This window comes from Camelus ferus, chromosome 32 (genome assembly GCF_009834535.1).
Source record: "Camelus ferus isolate YT-003-E chromosome 32, BCGSAC_Cfer_1.0, whole genome shotgun sequence".
Lineage (NCBI taxonomy): Eukaryota > Metazoa > Chordata > Mammalia > Artiodactyla > Camelidae > Camelus > Camelus ferus.
The window spans coordinates 5,400,635-5,425,819 of NC_045727.1; the positions used below are offsets into that span (position 1 = coordinate 5,400,635).

Consider the following 25,185-nt stretch of genomic DNA (forward strand, 5'->3'; position numbering starts at 1 on the left):
CAACCTCTCAATCCTAATCTCACTCCCTAGAGTGGAATACTGTTACCAATTTGGAACACAATCATCCCAATATTTTTCTATATATTTATAGATATACAAACACATATTGAAGAGCTTGTTTTGTGTGGGTTTTTTTTTTAAACCCAAAAGTTTTTTTAATCATATTTTGTCTTGTTCTACAACTTTCTCTAACCTTAAAGGTCTACCCATTAGTTCATGAAGAAAGCTATTTCTTTTTTCAATAGGTGTAAAGAATTTCATAGTATAAATGCTATAACTTAGCCATTTCCCTTACCAGTAGACGTAATAGCTTGGTTTTTTTTTTTTACCCTATTATAAACAATGTACAATAGAAGACACATATGAAGATGTTTACTATGTCTAAGGCAGAGTACCTCAAAGGTAGAAAATATAAATAAAACAGCTGGATTGCAAAGAAAAATCTAGGTTTAACCACCCTGACGTATGAGCTACCCTGAAGTTTTAAGAAGCTAGCAGGGCATCAGGTAGTCAGTACAGTCAATGGGAAAGGTGAATCAAATGGCAAGAATCTGATATAGCTCAGGAATATATTAACTACCCAAATAAGGGTAGTCACCCAAAGACCCCACCATGCCAAGTAGGTCAGGGTTGTTAAATTCAGACATTACGGTTTTGCTTAAGGTCTGGTAGTCAACTTCGTTCTTCGTCCCAACTTTATTTACCTGCTTGGGGACCTGGACTTCTGCTAAGAGGAGAAAGGGAGAGAGCCCCATGGCCCTCAGTGCTGGTGGGACCCAAAGCAGAATCGGAGGAGCAGGTATAGGAATTGAAGGCAGGAAACTGCTGTAGATTCTCTAGGGGAATGTGGACTTCTGGGTCTGCAAAAGAAAGATGAGAACGGTAGGCCCATTTATAGAATTCCTCAAAGCTTTCCCCACAGTTGTGGACAGCCAATATGAACCCCCCACAGGTCTGAGGGATGCAGACAGAAGCTTTAAAACTCAAACTTATAATAACTCACTTTACAGTATGTTTTTATTCTAGTACAAAAAGCTTGTTCTAACTATTCCTAGTTGAAGCTGGGTGATAAACCTGGGAGTTTACTATACTATTGTATATACTTGTATTTGAACAGCTCCGTAATAAAAAAGTTTAAAAAGCTTTGTTTCTGAAACATTAGTTTTCTCAAATGTTTAGGATTTGTGCCAAACAGCTACACAGCAGTGGGATCCCAGCTATATACCTATCCCAGTTGAAGAAGTAAAATTTATGTTTACCATACCGTATCAAGTCAAAATAGCTAAGTCCTTTCCCTAGCCTCAATTCTTTGTCTTCCAGAAGCTAACTAGGCCCTCATGTCACAGTAACCTCCTGGATTCAGTGAAGCTTACACTGGAGAACCAGATCAAAAGATCTGGTAATGAAAGAGCTCAAATCCAATTTCCTGCATGTATTTTCTAGTTTATCAGTAGTTTTCTACTATTTCAGACTCTCTTGGCTGACATGCTACGTATAGATGTCCCCAGAGAGTCAAAGGTGAGGCTTAATCTATCCAGAGAGCACATGGGACAGTTATCCCCAGCATTCAGCAGATCTAATTCCCTCCACCTACCCCCCGGTTTTTTTACCCACTATGCCAAGGATGAATTCAGTCTTACTCCTTACTGTGTTCTATGCACTTGGACCAGCATTAACTCATTAACTCTCAAATAAGCCTACTAAGGAGGTACTCTCACAACACACATTTAAGAGTTGAAGAAAGCAAGTGGCGGAACTGGGATGTGACCCTAAGCAGTGTGGCTCCTGGGCCAGGCACGGGGGCCTTTTACAATGATGCACAGCTTATCAACAATGAGAGCTCTTAAACTTACACTTGCCCTGTTTCTTGTTCTCCTCCATCTCAATCCGGCGCTCTCGGCGGCATTCCTCCCGGGCCTTCTTCTGCCGCTGACGTTTCCTCTTCTCAATGTCATCTGTGGGTTGGTGAGGTTGTGAGAAGGCAAAGCCAGGACAACATGGCTATTAAGTCCTCCCAGCTAACGAGTAGCTAACTCATAGCTGGGAACATGAGTTGGCCCAGCTGCACTGGATGAATGGAGTACATCGGAGGTTCTGAGACTCATGACACAGTTTCTTAATTCCTCTACACTGGATTTCTTGTCACAAGACTCCCTGAATCCACTATAAAGAGAAGCAAAGTAGGGGCATTCTCACCTGAGAATATCTCTAGGGTTTCCTTAGAGACTAGAGGAGGCTGCAAAGCCAGTTCACAGATGCTGAACTCGCAGGTGAGGGGCAAGTGAGAGAGGTACCTATGACGCTGTCGAACATCCTACAACAGAAAAGGGACCACACTTAACCAAGATCAGGTCTAACTCAGAGCAGAGGTTCCCACCCCAGATATCCGGCAGTATACACACACGCTCAGCTGGCACTGGGGCTCAACGAGTAGTGCTCAAGCTGTCAACATTTTGAAAAGTCGAACAGAACTGTCAATCAACCTACAATAAGGTAGAAAAAGCAACCAAAAGCAGTTTTTGGTTTGTGCTGCAAATGAATGAATGGAGACGGGTAATGAATAAGCTAAAGCTGATCAGCTGTTTCTGATTTTCTGGGGGTCCACAGCTGACAGGAGGGAATAAGGAACAGTTATTATTGGCAAAAACATCTGGAAACCACTGACAGAATTAATGATAACTGGGAAGGCAGATAAAGCAGATTTCCCTACTGAATGAAGCTTGGCCTAAAACAGTTGGAAAAAAAAAAAAAGAAGCCCATCAATGTAATTTTTTTTATTCTTTTTCTGCATTTCTAATGCAAAGGCTAGAGTACTGAAAGAGTAAATTTGAGACTTAAAACAAATTTGTGATCAATACAATGGTAACTTTCAAAGGGCAAAAATTCACATATGTAAATTATCAGACAATAATTCATGGGTATCTGCTAAGCCAGAAATTCATTTCCAGTTTATGTAAACTAGCTTCAAGCTTCCAAGGACTTTATGTTTTCTTGGCCATTTCTCGCAAGCAAGGAGGAGAAAGAGAGACAAAAAACAAATTCATCTCAAATGAAAGTAGGAGATAACTATTCTCAAACCACAGTAGATGAACCTGTGATGCAGAGAGCAGTAGTGACCGAGATAACAGAACCCCAGCACAGTGAGGGAGCACCATTTAACTTTTTAAAAACTCACAGGCTCCATCACTTGACAGAAAGACTTAAAAACACAACCACTAAAGGCCTGGAAGTCTGGGGACGGGGACCGGCCAGACCCACCACAGAGAGATTATGTCAGTGCTGCTCCCGACCCGCGCCGGCCCTACCTCCGACATTGAGTACCCAGCGATCTCCACCACTGCTGCCGAGATCTTCTCAGGGCTCCGCTCCAGGCTGCCATACTCCCGCACGAGGCAGCGAACGTTCACAGGGTGCAGGAACATGTACTGCCCGTCCTCCGCTGGAGACAAGTGGCTCTGTCACACCACAGTCTTGGCCAGCCCTCAAGTCAGGGCCCTCCTCTCCCTCCCCAACCCGAAAGGCTCAAAGGACCCAAGGGCCCAGGATCTGGTGGCAATGCCTCCTCCTGCTTAGAGAGCCTGATCTCTTCTCTGAACCACTAAGCAGCAGCCCTGCCCTCCTGCTCAGGGAGACTCACCCTGGTAGAAGTAGTAACAAGGAGAGCTGCCCAGGTGTGTGGCGCTCGGTTTGGTGATAGGTTCCTGCTGGCTGGACTCAGTACAAATGGTCCCCTCTCCAAGATTGTCTTCTGCTAACTCTGAGTCATCACGGGCCTCTGACAACCCCTCGGGCTCTGGTTCAGACACTGCTTCTTCTTCCTCTACCAGAGGGAGAGCAACAGGACGAGGAGGAGAGCCGAGAGAACAAACTTCGTTGGTTTCTTCATCGAAAGCAGACAGATACTCTAGCACACCCTGTTGGGACAAACTATAGGTCACAGAAAGTACATGTGGCAAAGGCAGGCACAGGAACCAAGCTCTCTTGAGGTTTATCTTAGCTGTCACGGTCACTGATTTAACACCACAGGGGAAGAACTGATAAGCTCATAGGAAATACTCATAGTTCCCTCTTCTCCCCCAGAAGTTCAGACCTCACAACAATGCCCACCAGCTCAATAGCAGCATCTGAGGAACGGCAGCCATTAAGTCTGTAACAGCGACACTAACCTTCCTGGGTTGAAAAACGGACTCCTTTGCCAAGGGAGCCATCAGCACCAGTTGTTCCAGAGCAGCCACGGCACCGGTGACCGCCCCTCTGCTTTCAGCCAGTCCTGACAGAGCCTCTTCCCGAGTCTAGACACCAGACAGAAAATCAGAGAAAGCTAAGTTTCCAGAAACACACTAGGTTTGAAGGGCAAAAGCTTACAATGGCCTCTCTCAAAAGAAGCAAAAGTTAAAAGGCAACAAGGAAAAAACTAAGTACTTAAAATTCTTCTCAATCTTTAAGGGAAAAAGGAAACAAAAAGCAAATAGTACTAAAATGGGATGGTATTCTGCTGAGCATCTGACAAGAATAATGACAACACTGCACAAAAACTTCCTGAACAGAAATCCAAGAACACAGAACTAGTCACCTGATTTTTACAAACTATGCTTAGACAGAGCACCCCCAGTGCAGGAGGCAAGGCTTTGGGCAAGGCCCACCTCAACCTAGACAGCTCTACTTCTGTGTAGCTTTTCTTCTCCCTGAAATGCATTTGAACCAACATGCTGAATTACAGAAAGAAAACAAAACATAAATATACAGAACCCTGCTCAAAGAGGACTTATGAGCCAGAGATATAGGAATTCAGATACCAACTTCACCTCTTAGATTAGTTATATGTCCGTAAGTATGATTACCTAAACCATGATTCCATTTCCTCATCCGTGAAAGGGGACAGTTCTACCTATCACACCAGGAAATGAAGCTGGAGTTAGATAAATGTAAGCACAGTACCTTAGCACAGGGCTTGTCACATGGCAATCACTCATTAAACGAGGGCTTTCATTGTGTTAATATAGCTCAGTGATTCTCAAAACATGATCTGGGGATGCACAGCAACAGAATCACCCTGAAATTTGTTCCAATGCAGATTATTGTGCTTACTGAGCCCAGATCTACTAAATCAATCTCCCGGTGTGGAGCCCAGAAACCAGTGATCCTGATGCTTGTTAAAGCCTAAGAATTCCTACTGTAGAAGATATGGGACATGAGGAATTCTCTACTTGAGTAATTCTTGCTGCTTCAAAACCCTCAGCATATATTGCTAGAACTTGTTGAATAGGCCATAATAATTTCTCCACAATGACCCTCACACAAAACATCTCCAAAAATAAATTCAAGTGTTTTCCTAGAAAATAAAAAACCTACCTTGCTTAATTAAGAACACAGCTAACCTAAGAAACTCCAGTGTCTCAGCTGTTAAGATAATTTTGACTTGCTCCTTTCAGCTCCAGAGAGCACTTAAAAACCACTAGGTCAACCTTTCCCTCGTATCACCAAAGCCCAGAGCAAATCGGCTTTTTCAGCCATTCCCTGCTTAGTATCTTAAATGTGGGGCTGAAGTAACTAATCCCCACCACCCGTCCCATTTCAAGAGCGTCGTCTCACCTTGAGCTCCTGGATAGCTGCCTCGATAAAGCAGGACTCGGGAGTGTGCTTCTCCTCTGCCAGCTGCTGCTCCAGCGCTGCTCTCTCTTCCCGAACCACGCGGTGCAGCACCTGCTCTTTGGAGGCCAACAGTAACTTGGAGTACTGGCTGTGCTGTTCATCTGCAAGAGAGCCAACAGGATCACAAAAAGGCAAAACTCAAAGCTCACAACTGCATGACTAAATAGGAGCTTTTATACACAGCTTTTTTCCTAAGGTGAAAATGGAATAACTTAGCAATTTTCCCTTAAAAAATTTGAGCAATAACCTTAACAAAAGGTTTGTAACTCTAACCCCGTAACACAAGGAATCTATCCTAAAAACACCAAAGATGTAGTAAAATAATCAGTGAAACTATGTTCATTAATTACAGCATTTTCTGTAGTATCAGAAAAGCTCCAACCAACTACTACGTCCAACAGTAAAGAAACAGTTAGTGCCATGATGGTATATTCATTAAAAAGAATTCTGCAAACATTAAAAATGCTTTTCTAAGAAGGAAATGTTTAATGACATGGAGAAATACCCACATTACATGGGGAAAAGACAGATGCCAGACAAGAAAACAATTCCAATCTCACAAAAACATACATGCATAGAAAAAACAAACAAACAAACTCTACAATCAACATTTTGGGGTACCTCTGGGTAAAAGGATCATGGATGATTTATTTCCTTTACTTCCCTTTCCCGTATTTTGTGGACTTCAAAAAAACCTTTAAGACTATGTTATCTTTTGAGTTTTCCCACTCTCCCAATCTAGTACCCACGCAGAGATTAACATTTACAAATCTGGATGTATGTCCCTCAAACCTTTTTCTATATATTTATATATCTGTGTTCATTAAAAAAAAGTTTGTCCATAAATGATAAACTATAAACTTTGTTCTGCAGTTAATTTTTTTTTCAGTGTGTCATAAAAATCTCTCCAAAATGTTAACACACAGATCTCATTTTTACCTTCTGTATAGTGTTTGACAACATGATATACTCTAGGAAGTTTCTTGTGAAGTATTTAGGCTATCGACAACTTCTATTACCTTGTAACAAAAAAAATCCTTATACGTGCTCCTTAGTACAAATGATTTCTTTATGATATTTAAGATTAAATACTAAATCAAAGTTATGCTATTTAAATACTACCTCATCTCCCCACCACACACACATACACAAAAGGCTGTACTAATTTATACTCCTACCAAGAACAAGAGTACTCATTTCCCCACCCCTGCCAAAACTCAATACAGGCATCCCTCAGGAATACTGCAGGTGCAGTCCACCACAATAAAGCGAAAACCACAATAAAGTCAGTCACACAAATTCTGGGGTTTCCCAGTGCATACAAAAGTTATGTTTAAGGGAGGAAGATATAGCTCAAGTGGCAGAGCACATGCTCAGCATACACAGGTCCTGGGTTCAACCCCCAGCAACCCCTCTAAAAATAAATAAGTAAACCTAATTACCTCCTTCCTCCAAATAAATAAATAAATAAATAAATAAATAAATAAATAAATAAATAAATAAATAAATAAATAATTTTTTAAAAGTTATGTTTACACTATACTGTACTCTATTAAATGTGCAATAGCATTATGTCTAAAGATACCTTAATTAAAAAATACTTTACTGCTGGAGAGGAAAATATAGTTCAGTGGTAACGCGCATCCTTAGCATGCACGAGGTCCTGTGTTCAATCCTCAGTACCTCCATTTAAATAAATATATAAATAAATCTCATTACCTCCCCCCCCAAAAAAACCAAAAAAATACTTTACTGCTAAAAAATCACCTCACAACGCAGGGTTGCCACAAACCTTCAATTTGTAAATAACGCAGTATCTGCAAAGCAGGTAAAATGAGATATGCCTGTATCTGCTTTGTCTTTTGTGTGTGTTTGTGTCATTATGATAGGCATTTTGATTCACATTTGCATAACTCTATTCAAAGCTAAACCTCTGTAGACACTTGGAGGATATTCAGATATCCTTCTAGGAAATGCTTTGTCAGGTGCTTATTAGCATACATTTCTACTAGACTGTTAATCTAATCTATAGAACACCTCTATGTTCTGGATGTTAATCTTTATTTTAAATGTGTAAATCTCCCCCTAAGTTTATTTATCACCTGTTGAGTTTGAGGAGCCTTGTCAGATTTTATTCTTATAAAATCAAACTAATCAATCTTTTCACTTATAGCATCTATATAGTTTTAGCCAGGTTCAAAAATCCATCCAGGTAAAAACTTTGAGAATTTATAAAGACATTTTCCTATATTTTCTTTTAAAAGTTTTGAATTTTGTTACATTTAGCTCTTCAGTCCATCAGGAACTGATTTTTATGAATGGTATGAGATCTAATTTTATTTTTGGTTTTTTCCATAAGAGTCAACTGTTTCAATACCACTTATTGAGAAATCTCTTTTGCCCAGAAATTGAAATGCCACTTTAATCCAATGCTCATTTCCATATGGAATACAGGAAATACAGCCCCTTGCACTTTCCCCACTGTATGCACTGACCACACTCTATGTCCGAATTGCCTGGCTACCAGTTTGTCTCTTCTATTAGACTACCGAGTTTCTTGATGACAGGTGCCAAGACTGGCCGACTGTGGAATCCCCAAGACAGAGCACACTGCCAGAAACTATTCAAAACCTTATATGTATTTTAATTTTTCATCCCGCAACTGGGCAAACTTGAAACCAAGAGGTAAACCACTCTCTGCAAACTCCACCTAACCTACTGGAATCCTATGACTAATCTGGAAATGCTAGAAATGGCTTGCTGAAAGGCTAAATTTCTGATAGCAGACAGATATATTCAAGAAGCCTTAAAGGGTGTACCCACCATTATTTGCCACCCAAATCAACCAAACTCACCTCCTAGATGAATAGGATGGTCCACATTCATCCATTTGGATTTGGGCAAGGCCACCAACACCCCTTTCTCCCTCTTCATCAGCTGCATTGTAATGGTATCACCAACAACATACTGACGTGATTCTGTGGCAACAACACTGTAACATGGACATTTATATGTAGCAGAGCAAGGAGTTAGCAGACTGGGGTCTAATTTAGCAAGTATCTCCATCTTACCTCTTGAGATCCTTCTTATGCACAGAGCTATAACAGATGGGACATTTACTCCAAGTCTTCTCACTCAGTGAAAGATAGTGCAGGATGCATGCCCAGCAGAAGATGTGTCCACAACGAGTTATCTTGGCTGCAGTAGGTGGATATAGGCATATCGGGCAAGATGGCACTTCATGGCTACAAATGCGCTGAAACAAAATGCCACCACAAGTTAAACTGCTTTCAGAATTTAACTAGGGATTGTCAAAGTTAAAGCCTCTCCATTTCCATCTCCAACGAAACAAAATGCCTCCACAAGTTAAACTGCTTCCAGAACTAACTAGGGATTGTCAAAGTTAAAGCCTCTCCTTTTCCATCTCCATCCTCATCCCTCTACATCTCTAACTCAAAACATCTCCATAAAATTGTTCAACACTGCAAGTATATGTTGACAGAACATATCAAAGCAAATTTAAGCAAATCATTAAGGAAACTATAATAAATAAGTGGTTTAATATAATAAAACTACATAGGTATTTTGGGGAGTTCTACACCAAAGGGAAAAAAATGACAGAAATCAATATATGATCTCATTTATAAAAAATGATTTATATATACACATATATAAAGGCATAAAAAGGGTCTAGAAGTAATATACCAGTAACTTTCAACAGAGGAGATGAGACTTTCATTTTACATATATCTCTTTTTTTTTAAACCAATGCATATAGAACTTCAGTTTCATAGGCCTTCTATGTCATTCTCAGGTAATTTTATGAATTTTCACAGAAATGGGAGTCCAGGCTTTGGGGATCTATCATTTTGAAAGGTATTCTACATCATATAACCTACGCACAACAAGGGGATCCCTAGAGCCCACGACTCCAACAGAAGACAAATGCAGCAGTGGTTTAGACAGAAGCACGGCTGTGTGGCTCATTCACCTGTCACAAGGCCAAGGCCTAACCCGACACTGATTACTATAAACAGCGACCAATGAAGCAGTGTCCATGTAGTGAGCCCATCCGGGGTCAGGAGAGTAACCTGACTTCTCCTACTGCCCTGGCTACTTCTCCCCAGGAGGGAGGAGGTAGTAGAACTGCTTTCACCCTATAGATTAGAACCCCGACACCCCAGCCCCACCAGCCAGTGCAAATTAGCACAAAGTGAACTCCAGGAGAAATCAAGGAAGTGTCTACAGCAAGGCCAGGCAGAAAGGGGGATAGGCAGTGAACCCAGCCAACAGCTGCTGTGTCCCACAATCCCTTTCTTTAGTTTTTTCTCACACTAACAGCTTATAAGCTTAGCTGAGCCACTCACCACTTGTTCCACAAAGTCCCAATTGACTAAGGTATCAGGATCAGCAAAATGAACTGTGTAGTCTTGGTCTTCAGATACCACAAACTGGCAGCTAGAAACAGGAAGAAGACAAGGAAAAGGCAGACTGTCAGAATCCACCAACAAACCCTCAGGAGAAATCCATCATTTCTTCACTTAGAAATCATATGCAGGCCATTAGCAGTCATGGCTTGTGAAGCACTGAACTAGGACTTCAGCCTCAGTTCCAAGCCCTGACTCTGGAGGGAATCCAAAGATTCAGCAGGCAGGAGTCTAAATCCATAAACTCTCTTTTTTCTGCTTCCAAGCCCAGCCAAGCCACCTGTAGGCCTCCCTTGAACTAAAATTAACCCAGACTATGGCCCCACCAACCAGAAGGAAGCCAGATTTCCTCCCTCAGAACACAGCTACTCTTCAAGGCAGTAGAAAAGACTTCCCACTCAATCATCTGAGTACCAGTTTATGTAAAATAATAAATGGTTACTTCAGTCTAGATCCAAGGTCAAATCTCAAATTATAAATAACGCCACACAAAAGGAAATGAAAGGGACCAGTATCTGAGCAAATGTATGCCAGGCACTCCTTGTCATTCAATTCTCTAAGTAATTTCTCCTCGTTTATAGAGGAAAAGCTGAATCTCAAAGCAGTTAGGCAAATTATCCAAGGTCAAAGGCCAAAACAAGATTCAAATCTGGGTCCAAATCCAAAGCGAACACTTTTACTACCTCATCATGATACTAAAGCCTTATTTAATTTTAATGTTTATTTCAGCATTATATTCGTTTAAGCACCAAGAACATCAAGTTGAAAAATGGGTTTTCAACACTTGCCAAAAGAAAGAAAGAAGGTTGGGGGATGGAGGGAGGGAGAAAGAGAAGGAGAAAAAAGAAAAAGAAAAAGAGCCAGATCAATATCTGTTCTGCCTGTCTCCCACAGCAGTTTAAAACAGGCACCACAAATGCCCAGAGGCTCAGTTTCACTTTCCTCCTAAGAGGAGCTGTACTCACTTGGCTTGTAAAAAGAGTTCCTTGTTAAAAGGCTTATGCCCCCACTTGTTCCTTTTCCCCCAGCTGCCATGTCCATTGCCTTCAAAGTGACCCGCCTGGCCACGGGGTTCAAAAGTGAAATTCAACAAGTGGTTCAGGTTGATCTTCTTTGGACCAGAGAACTGGGCAGGGCTAAACTCTGCCCGTTGAGCCTCTGCTACCTAGAGAGAATGAGAATGAATCAGGGTGTTTTAGATTAGGATGACACTTACTGACTCACAGCAGAAACCAGCACAACCCCTCCTCTACATGGCTTAAAATATTAACTAAATAAGACATAGGCTTGAATTTAGTAAATAATCTTCCTAAGGAGGGGTAGTGCAAATGTCTACCCAAGACCTAGATGAGAATGGAGAAGGGAAAAGAGCTTTGTAACATACAAAGATTTACTTAACGGATTAATCTTTCTACAGTCCCACAAGACTCCTACACCTTCACTCTTGTTAGCTACTTGTTCTCTGGTTTGTTCCTGGCAAACGTGAGTCTGTAGAACTACACTCTGGAGGTGGCTTGCAGGCAGCTGCTAACTGCCATAGGCTTCAGGATCCTGCCAGAGACCTCCTGCCTAAGACATACACTGCTATTCACTGTTAATTAAAACCGGCAGAACCAGAACATGTAGGCAGACAATCCCTGTGTCCAGAAATAAACCCAATCAGCAGATTCAGAAACAGTTTAGAAAGGGGCGACAAATCACATATGAGAAATATCATTGCACACAAAGATGAAATCTTTATCATATTGGGGCTTTTTCGGTCCTCTTTAACATTTAAAGTGGTACAGGTATCTGCTCTAAGTCAGCTAGTGCATTTCTTAATGTAACTTTCCCATTTAATGTCATACGCACTTGGCACTGTCACTAAATACTAGTAAACAGGCACTTTAAGTGTCTATACACCATTATATTATATGGGTATACCATAATGCCTTAGTGTAGGACACAGGTTGTTCAAGGCTTTTCCACCACTAACAAAATAATGCCGTGATAAACACACTTCTGGATAGATCTTTGTACACAAATATTTAAATACCTACAATTCTTTCGAATATATAGTAGGAATTATTGTCAAAGGAAATGCAAATTTAAGGCTTTTGCTGCTTATCAGTAAGCCAGACTTAGAGATTAATGAGCAGCATCTGCACACACGTGATAAAGAATCCAAAGACACCTTCTATTGGAGGGACAACCAAGACACCCTCTGAGATACTCTATGCATACAGACTCACAGTATAGGACTTCACTGAGCACAGTGAATAGCATACAGTTAGACAATTTCCTTTTATCTTAACAATGTATCTTGGGAGACAACACCTCCCCCAAGTTGTTTATGTAACTCAACACAGGAATCCAAAGACTGCCAGGTCATCCTTTACTCTCACCCACTTGACACTCATCTCCAGAGGGCTCTCTCTGTCTCCCCTAATCAGTCTTCCACCCCATACCCCAAACTTATAGATAAGAGCTTACGTTCGCCTCACAAAATCCCATACATTCTCAACCTTCCATCGTCATCTTTTCATCCTAACTGGCGCACTGTCTCTCTCTGATACTGCTCATCATAATTCCTGACTACACTTCCAACACACTCACCTCTCAGTTCTTGAACTCCTCTCCTCCAAGCAGCTTGCCCTCCACCTGACCGCCACCACCCATCGCCATGAGCATACCATCTAGAACTGTGCTGTCCAATAAAGCAGTCATTACTATCCAGATACTGCTACTGAGCCAGTGCCGTACCACGAAACAGCATTTTAGCTATACTGGATTAGCTACATTAAAATTAATTTCATCGTTTTCACTTTTTCACTGGGGCAACTAGAAAATTTTAAGTTACATATGTGGCTTAGCACTTCTACTGGACGGCAATGCTCTACAGTCTGGACCATCTGGTAACAACTGCAACCTCTTCCACCATCTTAGTTGTGAGCACCCTACCAGCAACTCACTCCTTTCTCAGCTTGTTCCCATTAGTTCTGATCGCAACAACTTTCACCCCCACTAGGATCTCCAAACCAGTGATCCAATACCCCCCAAATTTTCTTTCCTTATTTGGATCTAATTCTGTGGTCCACTGCCCCCTTCTCTTTGTTGACTATACTCACCTGGCAAAACTTTCCCCTGATTAAACCACTCTCTGCCTATTTCACACCAGCATCAGAGCAGTTAAACACAGCTAAAGGACACACCACACCATACCAACCCATCTCACTGAAGCAGACCCTCATGCTGCCTGGTGATCATATTGCAATCCTATTATACTTCTGTGCTCCATTAATTCCCCAGTCAGCCAGACAACTCCTCCAGTCCGCAGGTTCCAAACCTCCTCTCTCAGCTCACCTTTTATATTTCACTGAGCCAGTAAGAACAATCAGAAAAGAACTCCTACACCCTCCTGCCAGTAGTCAGCCTTCCTCTTACTACTGCGGATGACCTGGCAAAGCTCCTAAGTCAACTCCTCCACTTGTGCACTAGATCCCAACTCCTCGAGAACTCAAGGACACTTCCAGCAATTCTCCCCCTTTCCTCTGCATCACACTTTCCCTCTCATCAGAACAATCCCATTAGCAGAGGTATGCTGCAATTTCTCTAACCTTAAAATCTCTCTTGACCTCACATTCCCCTCAAGCTATTGCCTCACCTCTCTGCTCCCCTATAGAACAAAACCACTAGAAAGTAACTATCTAAACTTGCTGTTTCTTCTTCCCATCCTCCCATTCTCTACAAATCTATGCCCAACAAGTTTTTGTCCTCACCACTCCATCAAAGCAGCTCAAGGCCAACAATCTAACCTACGTTCACATCTTCAGATCTAATGGTCAACTTTCCATCCTAATCTTACTCAGCCTATCAGCAGTACAGGACAAAACTGATCACTTTCTCCAAATGGCTTTCAGTTCTCTTCCTCCCTTTCTGCTGGTTCCTTATCACCCTGATTCACAGCTCAGTCCTTCAATCTAGTCTCTTTTTGCAACACTGACTCTTTAATGATCTCACTTAGCTCCATAGCTGCAGACACTAGGGGTACCTGGACAGCTCTCTAGCCTGGGTCTCCTCCTTGAACTCCAGACTCAGTTAACAGCCTATCTCTACTTAGAGATCCAATAGGCATCTCAACACAAATATAACATTTCCAAATGAAGGCCTTTGTCTCCATAGCCCCCTTCCCTCCCCACCCCCAAACCCTGTACTCCTCCTGAAGTCCTCCCCATTTCAGCAAACGGTACCTGATCTCGGCTCCTGCCAAAAACATGTCATTCATTTTTCTGCTCAGACCCCATATCTAATCTATTTAAAAATCCTGTTGGGAAAAAAAAAATCCTGTTGGTTCTACCTTGAAATATCTCCCCAAATCTGACCTCTCACCACTATCACTCTGTTTCAAAGCTTCCATCACTCTCACCAGGAATACCTTAATAACCTAACTAGTCTCCTTGCTTCCACTCTCCTCTTTAAAACTGCAAGTCAGATTACCTTACTTCTCTTCTTAAACCCAATAGCTTCCCATCTCTCTGAACAAAAACCAAGTCCTTCAAAGCCCCATGTGATCTGACCCCTCTCTGTTATTCTCTGTCTTCATTTCCTACTTCTCCTCCACTCATGGTAGCCTCCTTGCTTTATCTCAAATACACCAAAAACATTACCACCTCTGGTCCCTTGGACTTGTAACTCCTTCTGGCTTACACACCCTTCCTCAAAACTGTATGCTGTGCTCCCTTGCTTCATTCAGGACTCTACTCAGAGAGTCCTCAAAGAAGCTTTCACCTCCTCAGAGCAGCTTTCCTTAGCCACCTCCTAAAACTGTACTGTTACTCTCTATTCCTTTACCACTCTCAGTCCACTTTTTAACATTTTAATAAGCACTTACCACTGGATTTATTACATGATGATTTTACTGTCTCCCCAAACTAGAATGTAAGCCCTACCCAATGTGGTATTCCAAAGTCTAAATGGTATTTGGTGCATAGTAGGCGAGTGAATGAATCTTCCATAAATTCTTCCATTAAATCTTATTCCATACTGGTTACATAGTATGGAACACTCAAACAGCAGGACAATTTATTTAACCAGCCCCTTGTTGATGGCATTTAGGTTGTTTCCTAAATTTTGCAACTACAGACAACGCTGCAGTAGTACATAGGTCTGCAGTTATACGTAACCCCCTTGTGCATAAGCCTTTATTCACTTACAGAAGGGTATCTAAGAAATCCCTATAATCAGAGTAACTGGGACTAAGGATAAATAGCATTTTACATTTTGCTAGATACTGTAGGGTAAATGTCACTAACTAATTAATGTCATTTGATTACCTAAATATTCCAAAGGGTACCTATACATCAAGAATGGTAATAAAAGGACTACACAGAATTAAAGCACCCCAAATTTACTGTCATTTTTCACAATCCATGATTATGATGTCTTCTTCCTCCATGGAAATTTTCATAATCTTCAGGGGAAGAAAGGAGGCAAAGTTCCAAACCTAGTTAATCCTCAACTACTCAAGACTGCTCTGGTTATTTATTCTTCTACCTTTTGCTCCCCTCTCCTCAACTATTGGTAAACTTGGGGTGGAAGGAAAAAAATCATGCTTCTTATGTTCTAAAAAGGACATTCTAAAATGTCTTACCTCATCTCGTCTTCCACCATTAAAAGAAGAGCTAAAGAGTTTGCTGCTGCCGCCACCCCTCTGAGGAGGCATCTTGTTAAAAGTTTTGCTTTTCTGTGAATTGGAGCGACGGGACTGGTTGATAAAATTTTCATTTTTGGGGTAGGAAGGTTCACGTTTGCGATTATAACGCTTTGATCCATTTGAGTTCTTTCCATCTGAAAGAAACATGAAAGAACTAGTTAAGAAATGATACTTGGATGAAAAGAATATGAAAAGGAATATATATATATATATGAACATGTATGACTGAAACATTATGCAGTACACCAGAAATTGACACATTGTAAACTGACTATACTTCAATTAAAAAATAAATAAAAGTTATATAAACAAAAAAGAGAAGTGATATTTGGCCAATAGTTCTCCACCTCTCAACAAAACTGTGTTTAAACAAGAGCAAATGGGACCTTCTACAGCCTCCAAGAAATCTGGGTTTGGGCCAGAGCATTAGTGCTTTGGGCAAGACATGACAAAGTAAGATGTTTTGTTTTAGTGAAGCCTAAAGGGTCCCTCCTACAGGACCATATAAACTTTCAGTTCACAATGTCTCTCTTTATAACAGAACTTAATCAGTGTTCCTGTAAAGTCCATTCTGACAGAGTAATAAAAAAGGAACAGCCTATTTATATTAGGAAAAAGTATTTTATCTGGAAGCAGGACAGAAGACATTCTCCTTAAATTACAACATAGCTAGATTTTATACTCCAATAGCTTTGGCCTACGTCCCAGCAGATATATATTCAAGAGGTATAAAAGCAAAACAATATTTACATATGTTCTAGAGGTCAAACTGAAAAATTGATAAAACAAAAGAAATTGGGTAAACAACAAGATTATACTGTACAGCACAGGGAACTATATTCAATATCCTGTAGTAACTTATGGTGAAAAGAATATGAAAACAGATTATATATATATATATATATTCATGTATGACTGAAGCATTATGCTGTACACCAGAAATTGACAACACTGTAAACTGACTATACTTTAAAAATATATATAAAAGAAATTAAAAAGTATACATTAAATCAAGCTAAAAAATAAATTAAAAAAAAGGAATTGGGCTCTAACAGTATATCAGTGTAAGTTATATCCTTTTAAAAACTGTTTCTTGCTTTTTTTCTCCAACTAAAAGAACAGTTACTCAATTTGGGAATCCAGAATAATAGGACCCACAGAATACCAACCTATGGAGTGTATATTTCCTTTTATCGTCCATTTTATATACTCACCACACATCTTCCACAGAACGACAGGCAAACAAAATATACTATCTTCCATCTATTACTCCATGAGCATTTTCATACACCCTAGGCTTCAAAAGCATGATTACTGGCCACACTGTTGTCCATTTGCTTACAGCATGACATAACCAATTCCCTACTGCTGTACATTTAGGTGGCTTCTAATCTTTTATTAATTTAATATAGTAATACTGGGAATCTCTTCATACAGAGGTCTCTGTGTATGATTATGTCATTCTCAAAGGGGAATTAAGAGATCCAGTATGACCACAAGGCCTTTTACACATCCTGAGTTGCTTTTCAGCACCATTATACCAATTTATTCATATTCTAAAAACACTCTAAGAGAGAATTGTCTAGTTCACTACATTGTTTATAATACTGAGTTGAAAAAACTTTGTTAAATTGAAGGGTCAAAATAGTTTGTTTTACATTTGAATTTCTCTGATGACTAGCAGCAAACATTTTTTCCGTCTGCTGACCATTTGTAGTTTGTGTAAACAGCTTGTTTGTATTCTTCGCTCCATTTTTTCTACTGAGGAGCTGAAGTGCATAGATTACTTTGTTCCAAATTGAACAAAGAACCCTGACCAGACACATTTAAGATGTGCCAGAGTTCACTAGCTTCAAAAAAAGGAGGGGGACGGTGCAAAATAAAACCTGAGAACCTTACCAAGGAAATAACTAAGGGTGCAAGAGGTCTCCAAATTAGCCTTTGGACAAAAACAGACTAATCTCTCTTTCTTGTCCCTTCACTCACTCCAACCAGCCTTATTTCAACATAGAAACCTGACCAAATCAAGTCTGTATACTAATTTAAATGACTTTAAAAGCAATACCAGAGAGAAGAGAAGTTGCGGGACACTTAATGAAGTAATTCATTAGGCTTATTCTCAAACTTAAAGGAGGTGATGGTTTACAAAGTTAAGAAGACTGCAGTATGAGCCTCAAAAACTACAAACCTCCTCCCCACCCCAAGATAGCTTAAGCCTGTTTATCTTAAAAATATATAATTGATAAAAACATGTCTGAAAAGGCAACAAAAAAGGCTGTTAATGACAGTTAACTTTAGGAATTGAAGGTATTCACTTTTACCTAATACAGTGGTTCTCAATCCTACCAGTTTGTAGGAATCAATGAGATGGGTTTTCAAGGGAGTCTTGCGCTCAGGTCTCACCCTCTAAGATTCTGACTGATTACTGTTCTATGTATTAATTATTTAGATAATTAAAAAACTGTAAGCACCTAGAAGAAATTATTTCTAGACAAGTAATAACCAGCTAATTTTACAGCACAGTAAATAAATCCAAAGTGAAGCATATCTTCAGAGACAAAGGAACGTTAGCTGAGAAACCAGAGTCCAAATTTTGAAAGCAACCATCTCACACTCAGCTTGCCAACTACATGGGATAAATAAGAGGTATGCCATCCTCTCCAAACCTGACCGAACTACAACCTGGGAGTCAAGCTATTAGTCATGTGAGATGGCAGCACTGTAAACTGAGAGCAGATGGTCAAAGAAACACTGCCAGTTTCCTTTAAATCCCAGTGAGGGACAGCGACCAGAGTTTAATCTGCAATTAGATTTTAAGAACTAGACTTTTACCTACTACTTCAGTTAGCAACAGTTACTGTCAAACATGGCATCAGTGGTAACAACTGGAAAGTGAGGCTTCAGCTCTCATACAAATTTTGCCTTGCCCCTCAATCTGTGGAATTCGTTAATAATAAGATTTCAAATGAGCAGAAAATTCAGAGGGATACAGAACCCCAGCTAACTTTACCATGAAACTAAATGCAGTTTCATGAAGAGGATAGGCATGGCCAGAAAACACATATTCCCCAAACCTCATTATCCAAGACTATTTCACTATTTCAGATGATCCTGCACTGTGACCCTGCTGCTTTCAAGACCTAACAGATTTAGATTGCACAGATTTAGGTAAAGTCAGAGTCTACACTTAAAAAGGGCTCAACAAAGTAAGCCAACACTCAGCACAGGGCTGTTTTCATTTCTTCACTTATTACCACACTGGCAAGGAAACAGTTTCATAATGCTTACAGAACTGCTCTGACAGTGAAGTGCTCACTTCTGAAACATTACAACCACTAACCACAAGAGGATTCATGATTTTCGCTGCTAAAATCAACTCCCTCATATCTTGTCTTCCACTTACCTACAGACATGAAGTCAGACACCTAAAGTGAGAGGCTGGCTCTTATCTCTAGACTCAGGCAACACGCAGCTGAAGACTGAAGGTACAGTCAGGTCTGGGACCCGGAGATAAAACTCAGAGTGCTGTTTTTGAGATGTCTTATAGGTAACTTGCCAGGATATATATGTGAATAACTTGGGGTAGAATTTGTCCTCTTTTCTCTGATAGGACATAGTATGAGGTGATCTGCTTTAGATTTTGGAAAACAGACAAAAAAAAGTCAAACAAACTTCCTAGGAGAAACATATTCTCTGTTGAAAGTTTTAAATTTCCAAGTAGTTGTTCTCAATCCTGGCTGCACAAGAGAATCATTTGCAGAGACTTTTAAAACTACGGATGCCAAGGTCCAACTTAGACCTAAAAAATCAGAAAGAATTGCTAGGGAAGAGCCCTCACATCCCGATTTTTTTTAAAAAGTCCTCAGAAGACTGTGACACAGCCAGAGCTGAGAACAACTGCCAAGAACTTCTGTCAAGACACATTCCAAAATGGACCATTAGTTAAATTTCAACAAGACTTGAAAACTTAATCCAGTGTGTCTCAGTTGTTTCATATTTCCCTGAGAAAGGTCTCTACCAAATAACGGCATAGCTCAGTCTCTTCCCCCTAATTACCAAATCACAGGTCATAAATTTTTCAGTAAATTATTTGGCATCATCAACATTTCTAGCTATAGTTGCAACAGGTGGCACAGCCTAGAGGTCACAATACCAGCCAGGAAGTTTCTGCTGCTGATTCATCCTGTAGTCACAAGCAAGTTGCTTACCCATCATCCAGAGTGGCTGACAAGCACCTCCAGGGGGGCAACATATGGCCTTACTACAGAACCAACTGACAACAAACTGACTCCAGCTGAAATTAGTAATTCTGAATGAAAGGGAGAGAGATGGTATCAGGAATGATGCATGTGCCAGTAAGTTACCTGCTTGCTAAGTGAATTTATGCAAAGGTGTATTTATGAATATTGCCTAGGACTTATTAGGAATTCACTGGGACAAATCACTCTAACTAAACCGTGGTATTCTTGTCTATAAAATAGGGCTAATCCTGCCCTCCTCCACCAGGATCATGAGGATTAAAAGAAAATTGTAAAATGCCTATCACTGTGGCTGGCACATAGCTGCCGTTATTATTTACAAGCATATTATTAACAGACCTAAAATTCCTATCAAGAGCACCTACTAGACTTCCAACAAAACCACAGAAACCAAGGACTCCAGCCAACAAGCCTGGAAATTCTTATAACTTCTCTAAGTGATTCTTATTGATGGCTTCAAGTCACTTCAGTTTTCAAAGCCATCAAAACCTCCAGGTCTGTTTAAAACTCAAAGGCTTTCTTCAAGGCAGATTACCACTAGTAACCCAGCTTCTGGTACCGAAATAAGAGGAAGAGTGTCAGGACAGTGCTTCATACCAGCAACCTCAAAATAACCGCTTCATAACACCCGACCTTCCTGTAACCTCCATGGCAGTACCATCCCCCACTCAGGGGGATGGGGCAAGAGCCTGGTTTCAGGCCAGGGTCCATTGTTTGCCCGTAAACAATCTGGCCTCTCTCTTGCCTCTTTTTAATTTCTTTGCTCTTTCTTAAACTTTCCCCAAACCCTAACCCACCTCTCTCCTCTGGGCTACATTCCTGGGATATCCACTGTTGAATGTTCTTACAACTGAATCTTAGCCCTACTGGAACAAAGCCGTAGGAAAAGATCCAAGAAAAGGAGCATTATGTGAATGTTAGAAGCAATTAGCCAAGGCAAAGAAACTGTGGTATGCCAATCTGACCGGAAAGATCAAGTAAATCCCAGAAGCCAAATTTACTTATTTCCTGTGTGCAAGGGCGAACGTAAGCCAGCCACAGGAACAAAGGCTCAAGAACATTAATCATGTAACTAGGACGCTAATGACCATTTATTACACACATAGTTTAGAGGATAGAAACCAAAGGCTTTCTTTTTATCATGTGAGGTAGGGAAAGGAGAGTGGAAAAAGGGAAATTAAATATTTAAAAACTGAAAAACTCCTGCTCTCATTATTTTGATAACAAAAAGACAAGTCATGTCTTTTCACCTTACTCTTCCTGTTCTTCCTTCAACTCAGTACTCCTAAACTCAAGAGGGCCTGTCAACAACTGTCAGTTGAATCAAGTACATCAAGCGTTGAGTCAGCTTTTGAAATCCTACAGAAAACTTTCTCATGGAATTACACCAAATCTGAATCTACTTTTACTAGAGCGACCACCCAGAAGTAGAAGACACTGTAGAAGACGCCCGGATGACATCTGCTGTGGTAGCACTGGTCTCAGCTGTCTTTTTTTTTTTTTTTTAAGATGTCATGTTCTTAAGGCAGCACATGATACCTTCAGTTCAACCTTAAAAATTAAGCCAATATCCAATTTCCTAAGCCATTTTTAATCTCGCCTTACTCTGTCTTTGAATTTGTTCCTAAATGCAAACAGGGAAGAACTCTTAGCTACAGACCTATCCTTCCTTTTTGCTAAGGGAATATACATAGCAGTAGCCAGAAAAGTAGGCACTAGCAGTGGCAAACATGGCCAAGCTCTCTTACAAACACACTAAACAGAAACTAATCCTACAGACGGCACACTTGTGTATTTCATAAAACCCAACAAAAAAGTCCTTTACATGAGTTTTTAGTTCTTCCTCAGTTTTCAATTAAGGTGAACAGTGTTTTAAGAGTATTTTATGTATCTTAACTGTTAAACAAAAACAGAAATCACTTTTAGTCAGAATGAACCCAAGAATATTTACTCTATCCAAGTCTGACTGAAACATAAACACTGACAAATATTTGCTTTGGTCAAACTACAATAGAATTCTATATCCTGGTGGGTAATGAGAGCTGGTTCCACTAATCAACTTATTCACAGTCAGGGACAATACAAGTAAAATGCCTTAAATACTTCAGTTTTGTTGTTGTTTTATTTTGTTTGGGTTGTTGCAAACTTTTACCTACAGCCTCACTAAAGAATAAATCAACTTAAGGCACGTATTCCAATTGACTCATGATTGTATGTTAGTGGCTTAAACCAGAGCCCCAGAATAATTAGTTGAGAGTTCACAGAGTTGGAGAACCAGAATCTAACATATAGGACTAGAATGCAAATACAAAGTTATTGATCAACTACATGAAAAATATTCAGACCCCTCTAAATCGGATCCAACACTGGCCAAGAGGACTGGCACACCTCTGTCTCTATCTGGGGGATCGGTGATAAAGCTACACATGTGCAAAACCCCCAAATGAGTCTGCATAACGCTACCTAATGCGGCCTGAGAGTCCACACTAATCTTCGCTTAGGTATTTAAAGCATTCATTTATTATCAAGACAGCTGGTCTCCACCTGGGTTCCAAAAGCAGGCTCTAGAAGTCCTCGACACACCCGATAAACAAATTTGCTTCTTCCAGCAGATAAACTCTGAACTCAAGTCAGCCTGTGTGTTTTTCCTGTTTGTGCTTTTAAGTCAGTCTTACAGTTTTAATCTTAGAGGTTTTAAACATCTGGAGCCCCACATCTGGGGACTCCAAATGTTTCCCCTGGGCCACACATCCCCACTCCCACTAAAAACATTTTCCTAATACTGCTATAACAATCACAATAAAAAAGAGCAGAGATGAGTTCACAGGCTATAAAGTAAGATTGAGAACATTCAACTCCAGACTCTACCAACTCAACTCCTGGCCTCTCAGCTTTTTCCTTCTTTAGATGTGAACAATTCCACCTTGTTGGACAGGTTAGTGACTGGAGTATTGATAAAAGTGGTAAAAGTCTAGTCCAGTTCCTGACACACGATAAGACCTCAATAAATGGTAGCTATTATCATCACGATGGTCATAACTTAATATTGAGACATGACTACCGAAACAACAAAATCTTCATAAAAGGACACTAACTGCCCTAACCTAACACAGGGAAATAGGCATGATGTGCATTCGATGTGTAACAGGTGTCAGGTACTTTCCTATGCCCTTAGTTCACTTATTTTCTAAGTTTATTTAATTCTCATTATCTTCACCTTTACAGGGAAGGAAATTGAGACACTCAAGGTCTGGCAAATCTAAAAATAAAGAATGCAAAGCCTGCGCTCTTAACTACTACTGCACACTAAACAAAGCCATTCAAAGACAAGTCCTCTTCATCTGGGGAGATCTAGGGGCAGGTTATTCAATATGAGATTTGACTTTGACCAGTCTTTGGGCCCCACTTTCTGCTGTTTAAGTTTGAACACTGTTCAATGCTAATTCAACATTAAAGGGAAGATCAACTTAGTGGTTTTAGAATAGAGCACTGATGCGTCAGACAAACCAGGTTTTCAGGCCTGCTGCGAGGTACATACTAGTCTGGGTAACCTTACCTTTTCTGAACCTCAGTTTCCTCATCCGCAAAATGGGGTAAGAACTGCACCTACTTCACTGAGCTGTTTCGAGCATTAACGCAAGGATTTACGTAAACCGCGCAGTACAGTGCTCACTGAGTGTTAATTTTAAGTAATGGGAGCCATGGGAAAAAGAGAAAGGTAGGTACAATGGTAGAAAGCGGAGCTTGTCCCTGGGTGACCCAGCAGACACCCGAGCGAGGATCCTCCCTAGCGTAAGAAGCAGTGGCCCCCTAGCCCACCGCCGTAGGAGCCAGCCCTTACCACTCTTGGGTTTAGACTCGCCGGCAGGCCCCGCCGAGGCGGAGCGGAGCGGCTGCTGCCCTTTGCTGCTGCCCAAAGAGGCGGAGGAGCTGCTGGAGCCGCTGTTCTTGTCCATGTCGGAGGCGGTGGCGGCGGCGTTGGGGGAGCTCTGCGGCATCAACGGGGGCCTTGGCGGCGGCGGCGGTCGGAGCGGAGCGGGCGCGGCGGGGAGCCAGGCTCATGGCGTTCAGGGCCGGCGGGGGTCGGCGGCGGCAGCGGTTCTCGGCCTTCATGGCGACATTTTTCCTTGTTTCCTTACTCGGCTTCTCAAACTGGGAGGAGAAGCGGCAGACAGGGCTCTTAAGCCCAGCGGCGGCGGTGACCAAGAAAGAGTAGGAGGAGGCCGGGGCTCGGAGGTCCGGGCCGGGCCTGGCGGGGCGGAGGCTGCGGGGGAAGGGGAGGCGAGGGAGGGTGCGCGAGCCCCGCCGGCCGGCCGGACACGCTCTCCCGCCGCGGGGCAGGGGAGAGGGCTGGCTGTCTTGGTGTCGGGGACAGGTGTCTCCGACACAGCGACCAACACTCGCCTCTGGGCCGAGGCCGAGCTGCTCCGGGAATGGCGACGAGTCGCCAAACAGCATCTCGAAGAACCCGGATGGAGTATATATAGTGGTGATGTAGGAGTGCAGCATGCTGGGAAACGTAGTTTTCTGCCTACATCCGGGTCCAGTGGGTGTTTTCCTTTTTTTCCCCCTCTCCTCAATGGGTGAGAAGTCTTACAGGATAAGACGACTTGCAGGACAGGTTTTAGTCTTAGTACACTAATGTGCATAATAATAGTATATACTACTAATAATAATGCATCCAAACATTGGAATAACTGTGGAATTCTCTTATTGACTCATTGTTTAACCTATAGTTCTTATTCTAGTATTAATATCAATTTATCTATGGCTCTTATTCAATGTCCTAATAATAACAATAATAATGATAATAGCAGTATTAAGGACAATACCTTACGTTTAATATCACTTTGTTACCGAGTCCAAACTTGTTCTTCTCACTGCAGACAGGCCAATACATCAGGAGACAAAGCGATGGGGCAAGGAAAAATGACTTTATTTGGAAAGTCAGCAGACTGAGAAGATGGCAGACGTACGTCCTGGAGAACCATCTTACCCAAGCCACAATTCAGGCTCCTTTTTTGCTAAAAGGTTGAGGAGATGTGGTTAGTTGTTGCAGACTTGGTGTCAGAATGCTTTGTTCTTGCAGGTCTACCTAGGATGCTATGTTTTGTTCCACCTAGGTGAGGTCACGGTGTTCCTGGTAAACCTCCAA

The 25,185-nt window shown here is 41.3% G+C and overlaps 1 protein-coding gene across 1 annotated transcript in view; it reads right to left on the bottom strand.

Moving 5' to 3' along the window:
• Positions 1 to 24,484, bottom strand: part of RNF10 (ring finger protein 10) — a 29,835-nt gene extending 5,351 nt beyond the window's left edge. Inside the window, exons 1-13 of the mRNA XM_032471462.1 lie at positions 23,872 to 24,484; positions 15,709 to 15,905; positions 11,045 to 11,244; positions 10,020 to 10,110; positions 8,724 to 8,908; positions 8,508 to 8,644; positions 5,593 to 5,753; positions 4,167 to 4,292; positions 3,638 to 3,914; positions 3,306 to 3,439; positions 2,197 to 2,314; positions 1,854 to 1,955; positions 705 to 860 (exon numbers count right to left, since the gene is read on the bottom strand). Of these exons, the coding sequence (XP_032327353.1) occupies positions 705 to 860; positions 1,854 to 1,955; positions 2,197 to 2,314; positions 3,306 to 3,439; positions 3,638 to 3,914; positions 4,167 to 4,292; positions 5,593 to 5,753; positions 8,508 to 8,644; positions 8,724 to 8,908; positions 10,020 to 10,110; positions 11,045 to 11,244; positions 15,709 to 15,905; positions 23,872 to 24,028 (2,041 nt within the window). The 5' untranslated portion in view covers positions 24,029 to 24,484. The remainder of the gene's footprint in view (positions 1 to 704; positions 861 to 1,853; positions 1,956 to 2,196; positions 2,315 to 3,305; positions 3,440 to 3,637; positions 3,915 to 4,166; positions 4,293 to 5,592; positions 5,754 to 8,507; positions 8,645 to 8,723; positions 8,909 to 10,019; positions 10,111 to 11,044; positions 11,245 to 15,708; positions 15,906 to 23,871) is intronic.
• Between the last annotated feature and the right edge of the window lie 701 nt (positions 24,485 to 25,185).